This window comes from Mirounga angustirostris, unplaced genomic scaffold (assembly GCF_029215605.1).
Source record: "Mirounga angustirostris isolate CCGP_5_RB_7025 unplaced genomic scaffold, mMirAng1.0.hap1 SCAF_8, whole genome shotgun sequence".
NCBI lineage: Eukaryota > Metazoa > Chordata > Mammalia > Carnivora > Phocidae > Mirounga > Mirounga angustirostris.
Genome location: NW_026991716.1, coordinates 38301471 through 38312545, shown reverse-complemented (window position 1 = coordinate 38312545; position 11075 = coordinate 38301471). Strand labels below are relative to the sequence as shown.

Below are 11075 nucleotides of genomic sequence, written 5' to 3'. Positions count from 1 at the left end.
TAACACGCCCAAGATCACACAGCTTTACATGGCCGCGCCAGGGTTTTCTTAAGTATACGATTCAATGATTATTAGGAGACTTACTGAGTTGTGCAACCATCACCACAATTTGGTTTGAGAACCCTTCTGTTACCCCAAAACTTCCCTCATGAGGCAGAGCCGATATTTGAACCCCGAAGCCAGGCTCCAGAGACCACACTCTTAGCCAGCTTGCTGAATTAACTTAGTGGGAGGTGATTCAAGGGTGACTATGACTTGAGGGGCACCTGTTGGAGGACACGTTTCCTGCCACCCCTCCCCCAACACACACACGCACACACTCCTTTCCTAAGGGGAGACCTCAGAAATGCTTTAGACCCTTCTCTGTATTTTTGCCTGCACTAATCGGTCCCTCTGGTGAGGGAAGCGGAGGCATCATGCCCTGTCACCTCCGGCCAGCGGCAGCCTTCACCAGCCTGGGCAGGGCTGAAGCCCAGGGGGGCAGTTCCTCCCATTCCCAGGGCAGGGCTGGGCCTCCAGCTGACTCAGCCTGGTTGCACCCTGCACATGGAGGGGTGGAAAACAATATGCACCCAGCAGGATGGCTCCCAGTATTTCCGGGGTGTTCCCCAGGGTGCCAGTGGGTGTGACCCAGCGCCTCTTCCCTGCTGAACAGGACATGTGCTTGGAGTTGGGACAGGAGGGACCAGAGTTGGAGATTCTGTGATGGGATGGAGATACCAGACCTGCCTCTGTCTATAAAGTGAAGGCTAGCCACTCCCTGGGCCTTGTTTTTTTCTTCTGTGAAATGGGGATGGTGTCTAGATGGTCTACAGAACGGCTGCTTGAGGTTTGTACATGGCAGTGGTTTGAAGACTCTTGAAAAGCCCTAAAAGCAAGAATTGGCAAATTATGGCCCTGGCTCAAATCTGGCCCCTGGCCTGTTTTCACAAATAAAGTTTTATTAAAACAGCCAGTCATGCCCATCATTTACATACTGTCTGTGGCTGCCTGCACGCTACAGGGGCATTGTTGCAAGCCGCGACAGAGACCGTATGGTTCACAAAGCCCAAAATATTTACTAGCTGGGCCTTTACAGAAAAAAAAAAGGATGACTATGATTTATTATGTTCAGGTCATTTCGACTCTGAGCATTTCCTGCCCTTGCCTGCTTCAGCATCTCTTCCTAACACTTCTGTAGACCAGAGGAAGCTGAGGCCATCTTAAGGTCTCAAAAAGGTTGAGATTAGTATTCCATAGGGTCCCTGAGTCCGTAACCTTCTCTGAGATGCTGGTGGTATTAGGCCCTAGAGAACAGGCGGAGGAACGGAGCGGGGAAAATCAATGCGGAGGTGTGTACGGGAATTAAGGGGTAACTGGTGGCTCTGTGCTACAGCCATGTAAAAATCTGTTTGCATAAGGGTAGGCTGGGTGCAGTGGGTAAAATGCAAACTTAGTCATGTGAAGGTGGTGACGGCTATATTTTCCTTTAAACAAGTTCCTTGACATATATTCTAATGACTATTAGGAGAGCTTCACTTAATGCAAATGCAATCCTAATGAAGCCTCGTGCCTCCCTCCACCAGCCCACGGAGGGGTCTTAAAAGGCCACACGATTGTTTTCGAAATGCTTGAGAAAGCAGAGATGTGGATCTTCGCAAATTCCTTGATCAGGGACAGGGTGCTGCAGCCAGAAACAAGGCTGTCTGTCCTTCTGGACTCCTCCCTTACTTCTTGGATGAATCAGCCCACCTTCTTTATCCCCCGCGCCACTCCACCCCACCCCAGCAATGGGTCGTCCTCTATTTCTTGCCTTGTTCCTCCAAATGTAAATTGCTTTTGTCACAACCACATAGGACATTTATTACAAACACAGATTCCTGGGGTCCCACTCAGAATCACTGGGCTAGGACTTCCTGCAGGTCTATATAAATGTGCAGGAACTGTAGCCAGCTCCTGGCCAGGGAACCCCCATGCTCCCTAGGGTTGGCTGTTGGTTCTGGCCTCCCCGCTCCCGGGGGCCCCTGACCTTGTGTTTCAGGCCAGACTGAAAGGTAGGAAGCCGTGAACCCCTGGAGCTGAGCGTACATTCCCTGCCTGGGGCAGGCTGGCACCAGCCTCCCGAAAGCTGACCTGGGCCTTGCAGGGGTGTGAAGGAGACTGTTGTTTACTCCTGTCCCCTGGAGGTGCCCTGCAGTTTGCCAGCCGGTCAGTGCACACATACACGCCCATTATCCAAGCTCCTCTCGTCCCTGTGGTTCAACTCCAGGGCCAGGCTCTTCCTTGACCACAGCAGACCAGCTCCGGGGTGCCCCTTCTCTCCCAGCCAGTACATTAGAAACAGTAACAATAATATTATCATTATTATTATCAGTTATTTACTGACCCAGGCACCATCCTAAAAACTACATATGTTAACAGAGTCAAAAGGCTCAGGTAGGTGAAAAGACTCAGGGCAGCTCAAATGTTGACGGGCATCCAGTCGCCTGGGGCCTTGTTAAGATCAGATTCTGACGCGGCAGGTTCTGGACAGGGGGACCTGAGAGTCCCCAGGCGAAGTCCTTGGGCGGGTCTGCAGACCAAACTCTGAGCAGCGCACCGTAACTAGGAAGCTGGGGGCGGGTCTGAGGAGCAGCCTCCTCCAGGCCCCGCCCCCAAGGCCCCGCCCCTCCCCCCTCCCCCCTCCTCTACCTGTGGCTTCCTGCTCAGGCCCAGCCCAACCTTCAGCGTCCCCTCTGCCCTTGGACAAAGGCCTCTCTCTGGTACCTGGGTCAGGCCTGCTGGGGCTTGCTGGGACAGACTGGCCTTTTCAGGTTCCTGTCATGTGGACCTGTTAATTAGCAAGGAAGGGCCTCATTAACGTCATTTGTGGGTTACATTTGTGGGGCCCACCTGCTGCTTCCCTGAAAAGCTGGGGCTCCTTAGTGACCAAGGATTGGATGTTCATCTCCATGGGGTGGAGGTGGGGGGTCAATTTGGGGGTTCTGGGTTATTCTGTGTCAAGGCAACAAAATCCCTCGGCTACAGCCCCACCCCTTCTAAATCCCTGGGATTAGACCCTGGGGTCAGTGCTCTTGCGGCCATTTGCGGGCTTCTGGAAATTTGGGGCTCCACACCATCACCCCAGCCCTCCTCTTGTCCCTGCCAGCTGCTCTCCTACCTCTGATTTTGGGAGGCTTCCTGCAACATAGGAGTAATGATCCCCACTGGACAGGTGGAGAAACAAAGGCTGAGAAAGTGCTCAGAAATCCTCAGGCAACACATTGAAGAGCCACCGTGTGACCCCCAGAGCTGATTCCTAGGTCCATTTGTTTCCTCTAGGCAGCATCCCGTTTTGAGTCTCTGGAAAAACAGGAGACGGCGGGTCTAGATGCCAGACCCCTGCATTATTCTCCTGCTGTGCGGGCTGTGGCCAGAGCGTTCTAGAGTCAGGTTGCCCGGGCTTGAATCCTGGCCCCTTTCCTTCACCAGCTGTGGGACCTCGGGCAGGGGATCTAACCTCTCTGAACCTCAGTTTCTTCATCTGCAAAATGGGGATAATAAGAGTGCCTCCCCCAAGGTTTGTGAATGGGAATATACAGAGCACTTCGAATTGCGCCAAGCTCATAATACATGCTTTTAATAGATGTTAGACGTTTGCATTTTTATTATTGATTTTCTCTCTAGCTCAGACCTGTCTAGGATTTGGAGAAAGAGCTAAATTAGGACGGTCCCAAGCCTCAGCCTCCACGGAGATCTGTGGCCGCTTTGGGGCTGGGCAAGGAAGAGCGTTTTACCAGGCTTTCGACCCTGAACTTTGGGAGAAAAGAAATGCCAAAGACCAAGTGAGACGCTGTTCCTTTTGGCAAGAAGGGGAGAAAGGGAGGGCTGGGAGGGAGGCAGCAACTGTGTCCAGGCTTCAGCTTCCCCAAAGCAGGCCGCCGCACCCACTCCACTGCACTCACACTCACACACACACACACACACACACACACGGGAACGAGGAGGGGGAGAGGCAGCGGGCCATGTGCCGTAGGTAAGGCACTGCGTCATCTGTGCCCGCAGCCCAGCAGGCACCCTGTTTGGGTCCCAGCACGCGGCTGCTCTGCGACCTTGAAGCAACCCCGCCCACACTGTGCTTCTGTCTTCCCATCTGCCAAGAGCAGCCCCAAATGTCCGCATGCAGAGTTCTCCCTGACAAGAGAGCAAGGGGCCACTCGCCTCCCCGTGGCTCACACCCAGGGGTACAGCTATTTACCCTTAATTTGCTGTGATTCAAGCTCACAGCCAAACCCTTGCTGCAGTAAGCTAAGGTGGGGCAGAAGGAACGCAACGACGAGAATGGTGATGATGATGATAAGCAGCCCTCCCAATTACTGAGCAGAAATTATCTGCTGGGGCGCCTGGGTGGCTCAGTTGGTTAAGCGACTGCCTTCGGCTCAGGTCATGATCCTGGAGTCCCGGGATCGAGTCCCGCATCGGGCTCCCTGCTCGGCGGGGAGTCTGCTTCTCCCTCTGACCCTCCTCCGTCTCGTGCTTTCTGTCTCTCATTCTCTCTGTCTCAAATAAATAAATTAAAAAAATCTTTAAAAAAAAAAAAAGAAATTATCTGCTGGGCGCTGTGCTCACCTGTTATACACTGTGTCTCTCACTCAGCCTCACCCGGCGCCCCCAGTCAGGATCACCGCCCACAGTTACAAAGATGAGGAACAGCCTCTGAGAGACCTAGAAACATGCCCAAGGCCCCACAGTGAATAAGTGATGGAGCCGGGACTGGAACCAGGCTCAGCAGGGCGCTGAACCTGCAGCCTGGCCCCCGCACCATCCTGCCTCCCCTCCCGGCTGGGGGGCTGTGGCCTGCCTGGGTGTCTCCTGGCCTTGCTTTGGCCTCCTCAGAGCCCACACAGCCTCAGCCTCGACGTAAATACCCCTCAAGCCAACGGCAGGGTGGGGTTCTCCCCCGAACGGAGGCCATGGAGGAGGGAGCTGCCATCCCCAGGTTGAGGTCTGAGGGGATGCCTTCCTGCTGAAACACATGTGGCCACCAAGAGTTATTTTTGAACCAGGTTTCTGGATATTAGATGGCATTTATGTGAGCTCAGATCCTTGAGGAAGCGTGAATGAGAAGCTGCCTTTGTTTCCTGTCAATCTATGAGAGACAAATGTAACCAAACGCAAAGGGATCCTGCACAGAATCCTGTCAGAAAGAGGATTTCATTTGGGGGGAAGCTGGGATTGTTTTAATGATCAGGTTTGGGTACGTGGAGGCAGATCCGAATTTCCTCCTCCATTATCACTGCGCTTGTTTGAGATGAGTTTGCCAGGCAGAGAGGCTTGTTTGTATCTTGACAGGGCTGTGGCCCACCTGGGGCCCGGGCTGTGCTCAGACCCCGCTCCCAGGGCCTCCCAAGGCTTCCTGGCTGCTGGAATTGCCCCCCAAAGACACCCCCTTTCTCTGAAGCTTCTGGGTCCATGGTGGCTCTCTCCACTTCCCTGTCTTCTGAATCCCGCTGGGATGTTCCTCAGGTGTCCCTCTGGACCGTGTGGCAAGCTCAAGACCTCCGAGATCCCCAAGGACTCTTCCGGTGGGCAAGGGGCCGAGTAAAAAGACAGACACAGAGGGAGTTTCTAGGTTTCAGGGTGGATAAGACACTAGGACAGCATCTTTTCTTACTGAGCATTCTCATCGTATCCTCAGAGGGCAAACTGTCCAGGCTCCTCTTTGTCACTCCCTCCACCTCCTCACTTCCCCTTCCATCCTCAAGAGGTGGCCTGGCCCTCCTTTACCTCATCAATTGAGGAGGGGGCTACTTCTCAGGAAGGCCCATTCTAGCATCCCTGAGACTGTGATCAGAGCCGAGTTCATTTACTTCTATGGGAAAATCCACAAGTTGGACTCTATTGTCTTTCTGTTTAATTTGGACCTTGATCTTGAGGCTTAGAAAGCCCCAGCCCTGACCTTGAACCTGTGGAGGACCCAGCTCATGGTGGTGGCCCCTCTTGCGTCGCCTGCTGGTGTGCCTTTACCAGTCAGGAACTGAGCCCAGGGACGTCTGGGTGGCTCAGTTGGTTAAGCATCTGCCTTCAGCTCAGGTCATGATCCCAGGGTCCTGGGATCGAGCCCCGCATCGGGCTCCTTGCTCAGCGGGGAGCCTGCTTCTCCCTCTCCCTCTACCACTCACCCTGCTCGTGCTCTCTCTGTCAAATAAATAAATAAAATATTTTTTAAAAAAGGAACTGAGCCCAGGCATGAGGGGCCCAGGGAAAGTCTGGCAGGTTCTAGCCACACGTCTTTTGTGTTTTGGTTTTTCCTTTTTTTTTTAAGATTTTATTTATTTATTTGATAGAGAGAGACACAGCGAGAGAGGAAACACAGGCAGGAGGAGTGGGAGAGGGAGAAGCAGGCTTCTCACCGAGCAGGGAGCCCCACATAGGCTCTATCCCAGGACCCCGGGATCATGACCTGAGCCGAAGGCAAATGCTTAACAACTAAGCGACCCAGGCGCCCGTTTTGGTTTCTTCTTAAAGCAACATACATTTATTATCTGAAGTTCTGTCGGTCAGGAGTCTGACACCGGTCTTACAGGGCTAACATTAACGCGTCTGTAAGACTCTGTTCCCTCCTGGAGGTTGTAGAGGAGTCTGTTTTCTCAGCTTCTGCAGCTTCTAGAGGCCACCTGCATTCCTTGGTTCGTGGCCCTTGCCGTCTTCAGAGCCAGCAGTGGCCAGTGGAGCCTTTCTGACATCACACTCCAACTCTGTCACCACACTTCCTGCCCTGACCCCTAGGCACACCTCTTAGAACTGGGGAACCAAACTGGATTTCCAAGAAGCGCCTGAGTGGGGAGGAACCACTGGGGCCTTCCACCCCTGCCTCAGGCACAGCCTCTCGCCTCCGATGGGTTTCCCAGAGATTGACTGTATTTTTAGAAAGGGTTCCCCTGCTGGGGCACCTGGGTGGCTCAGTCGTTAAGCGTGGGCCTTCGGCTCAGGTCATGATCCCAGGGTCCTGGGATTGAGCCTCGCATCGAGCTCCCTGCTTCTCCCTCTCCCGCTCCCCTTGCTTGTGTTCCTGCTCTCGCTAACTCCCTCTGTCAAATAAATAAATAAAATATTTAAAAAAAAAGGGGGGGGTTTATCCCCTGCTGAAAACAACCACAAACCAAGACAACAGTGCCTCCCAGTCAGGGCTGAGTCATGGAATCTGTGAGGTGGTTAGAACCCTTGCACCTGCCTGGGGGTCAGATTCGGCTCGGCCCCAGCCTGAGCGTGCCCCCGGGCAAGCTTCACCTCCCGCCCCTCCCCAGAGCTGCTCCAGGGCCACAGCCAAGACTCTCTTACCCCCAAATAGCCACCCCCACCCCTCGCACCCCGTCCTCCCATCCACACCATGTACGTGGCGGGATTAGAATTCCCTACTCTGGAAGCAGGGCAGGTAATGGTTCAGAGATCAACCCTGCAGCAGAAACCCCAGCTTCACCACTTATTCTGAGGCTTTGGGCAAGTTCTTAGACCTCTCTGTGCCCCAATTTCCTCATCTGTAAAATGGGGATAAGGACTGTGCCAATTGCATGGAACTGTTTTAAAAATTAAGTGAATGAATAATGTGCAAGATGCCTAGAACAGTGCCTGGTCCATTAAAATTGCTCAATAAGTTTTACCTATTATTATATTATTACTACTATTACAGTGATCTCCTTGCCAGGGTGCTCCCTTCCAGAGCTTCTAGGCACACATCAATGTCATGACAATTCAGCCGTAGAAAGGAGTCTTCATAGACCCCAACACTAGTGCAAAGATGAGATGATTAGAGAAAAGGTCAGCCTTTCTCTGGGAGCCTGCCTTTCTTGCTATCTCTGTGTTAATCCCACCCCACCCCCAGTCCTAGGAAGGGCCCAGCAGCCATATCACGCACGTCGGATTTAGACCCTTGGTGTCCACACAGCACTATCTAGGCAATGTCCCGGGGGATCCTGGTGTCAACAGGCAAACTCTTAGAAGCCAGAGAGAATCAGGTGGGCCTTAGGGGTAGCCGTCGTCCGGTTTTCCCATTATCTCTACTTTAGTGGTTTCTGATTGGGCCAGATCTGCACTCTTATGTTTCCCCTCTCCTCCCCCACCTGCCCCCTGGCATCTTGATCTCCAGGCTCAGGTGTGGAGCCTGGTAGGGACTGGGCAACCATGTCTTCCTGGAGGGCACTGGGCAGGCCACTGCTGGGAACTGGAGTTACTGGAGACTGTGGCGCACACAGAAAACTTGTCATTTTGGCCCCTTTTCAGAGGTGGAGAATCGGGAATGTTCCAGCTGCTCTCTGCCTGGTGGGGCAGCACACAAAGGGCTCTGCATCCAGTTGCTGTGACGTTCTCAAGAGCCTTTGTGGCACATTCAAAACCCAGATTCTCACACAGAGAGGGGGCTGTGGCTGTAGGTGTGGGAATTTGGGGTGAATGTATTCGGATCTCAGGACTTCCCTGACAAGCCCAGTCTCTCTTGAATAAATCTTTTGGCTTTCTTGCAATTTGCTCCTGGAGTCAGGTGCAAAGGGAAAAGTAATCATGATTTGTTCAGTGTTCCAGTTACAGGATTCTGGTTCATTGAGACTTTGACCTTTCTTCTCTTTCCCCTTCGGCTATAGAGGAACAAAAAGTCCCTCATGCCCTGTTAAATGGGTGAAAGCCCTTGCTCATGACCAACATAGGAGGTCCACAGTGACCCTTGCTTCTAGGAGGTGACAGTATGAACCTGGGACAGACTATGAAACCCTATCAATGAGCATTAAGGGTCATGAGGAAGATTGGTTGAGGAATTGTGAATGGCTTCTCACACCCTCCCCACTACTGTAGAAATAGCCTAGAACACAGACCCAGTAACTAGAGGAAGAGAAAGGTCTTTGTATCATCTTCCTACAGGGGAAGGGACCACATTTGTTGAGCACTTACTAAGTGTAGGCCACACTAACTCCTCATAATAGTCCTATAAGGTCAGCACTAACATCACTCCCATTGTACAGATAGGAAAACTGAGGCCCAGAGAAGTTACACAACACTGCCAGTAAGTAGCCGAGCTGGGATTTGTACTAGGTACAGGGACCCTACTGTCCCACTCCTTCTGCTCTGCCCCCAAGGGTGAAATGCATGGAGCCATGCTCGCAACCATTGATGGTTTGGGGGATTAAGGAAATCTTGAGTTAGAAGAGTCCAGAAGGTGGGTGCTGGGCCACTGGGAGCAGCAGGTGACCTCATCTGTTCTGCTTGTTCCAGATTAGAAATTCAAACACTTGAGAAAAAAAGCCACCTTGCGTTCCTCCCTCGCTCAGAGATAAGCTTTAGTTGGGGCATTGGCCACACTCTCAGGGCTCCTAAAGGAGGGACGACTTGTCGAAGTGTAGACTCAGGAGCTGTACAGGGGGTCAGGAGGAACATGCTTCTGGGGCAAGCCGAGGCCCCAAGAAACAGCCCCCTGGAGTCCCTCCCAACCCCACTGCAGTGGGCCCTGTGAGCACCACGCCATTGACAGGATCTTGTTGTGTAAGAGGCGCTGAGCTGAGTCAGATGGGCCAACCACAGGGCCTGGCTCTCCTCCCTCGGAACTGCAGGGCAGATTAACTCAGTCGTCCCACATGCCTTTGATCTCCAGCTCATGGTCTCCTGCACTTGTCTCCTCCAGGTGGCATCTATTTTGGAGACAATCGGTTTAACTCTGTGAGTGAGTCAGGAACAGCCACGCTGAAAGCTCGGCCAAGAGTCCGGCCCCTACTGACCTTCCTTCCGCTGGTGAGTATGGTTCTGGGCTGGGGTCTGAGGGTCTGCTCTGGATGGGCCACCTCGGCTGCCAGAGGAGGCAGCCCCTCCTGCCCTAGCCCGAGTGGACATCAGCCTCACCCCCTGTTCATTCCCTTCCTTCCTGATGCCAACCCAGGGTGGCTCCTGGGAGGAGACGTGGCTGAGACTCATGGCAGGAAGGCTGAGATTAGGGGTGTCAGCTCCTCCGCGTTGAAACCCGAGGAGAGGTTATGGGGAACTTGTGTGCAGTGTCAGCACAGCGATGGGTACCTCTAGCTAAGCAGGATTCACATCCATGTTCCGCAAGCATGGACCACAGCCTGCTCTGTGCCAGGCCCTGCGTTGGATGCGGGCACGCAGAGATGACTGAGCCAGCATTGCTGTTCTCAAGGAAGGACAGGAGTGAGTAAACAGACTGTTGGAACATAGCTCAGAGCACCGGCAGCCGATCCAGGGTGGCCAGGAGGGCTTCCTGGAAGAGGGTAACACCTGAGCTGTCTGAAAGGACAAATAACAGTGACCCCTGGGAGAAGGGCATTTGGGACAGCATTGTTCATGGGTCTGAAGCTGCAGGAAACTAAAAACTCCCTTCTGGAGCCATGGTTGGGCTTTTGTTTTTGGGGGAGGGAGAAAGACTCAAAATACCTGCTCTCTGACAGGTTCTATTGACTGAGACGAGTTCCTGGGTTTTCTGGGACAGTGTAGACTAGCGCTGTCCAATAGAAATACAATGCAAGCCTCGTATGTCATTTTAAATTTTCTAGTAGCTACACTGAAAGTAAATAGAAACAGGCAGGATTAATTTTAATCATATATGTTACTTAATTCAATATATTCGAAAGATTATCATTTCAACATTAAATCGATGTCAAAAAATACTACTGAGATGTTTTACATTCAGATTAGAAATTCAGATTAGAAAGTCCGGAAATGGAATTTTTCATGCTAAGTCTTTGAAATCTGACGGACTGTACTTACACATACGTCCCTGACGAGTGACATTTCACCATGGCCAGTGGCTACTGGACTGCACACCCGAGTCTAGAGCCTAAATTCTAGGTTCAGTCCTGCCTGTCAGGCCTGGCTCCTGGTTGGAACAATATTATGACCAGTGTCCATGAGGATTTGTGCCACCCAGACTGAGGAGGGATCTGGTCTCTAGCGCTATCTGGTACAACCACCTCCGTCTCCGTCACCTGAGTTTTTGTGGTTTATCCAGCCTCACCAACCAGACCCTGAGATTCTAGATGGGAGACACTGAGTCTTATATTCTCCTGGCTGTATCCCCAAGGCCTGTAGGTGGAGGGCGGAGCACACAGACCTCTGGGAATGCA

At 52.5% G+C, this 11075-nt stretch overlaps 1 protein-coding gene across 2 annotated transcripts in view; it reads left to right on the top strand.

Moving 5' to 3' along the window:
* CUNH6orf132 (chromosome unknown C6orf132 homolog) overlaps positions 1-11075 on the top strand; it is a 45951-nt gene that overhangs the window by 1760 nt on the left and 33116 nt on the right. For both annotated transcript variants that reach the window (XM_064597599.1, XM_045865997.3), the window contains exon 2: positions 9626-9732. In XM_064597599.1, coding sequence (XP_064453669.1) covers positions 9626-9732 — 107 coding nt within the window. The remainder of the gene's footprint in view (positions 1-9625; positions 9733-11075) is intronic.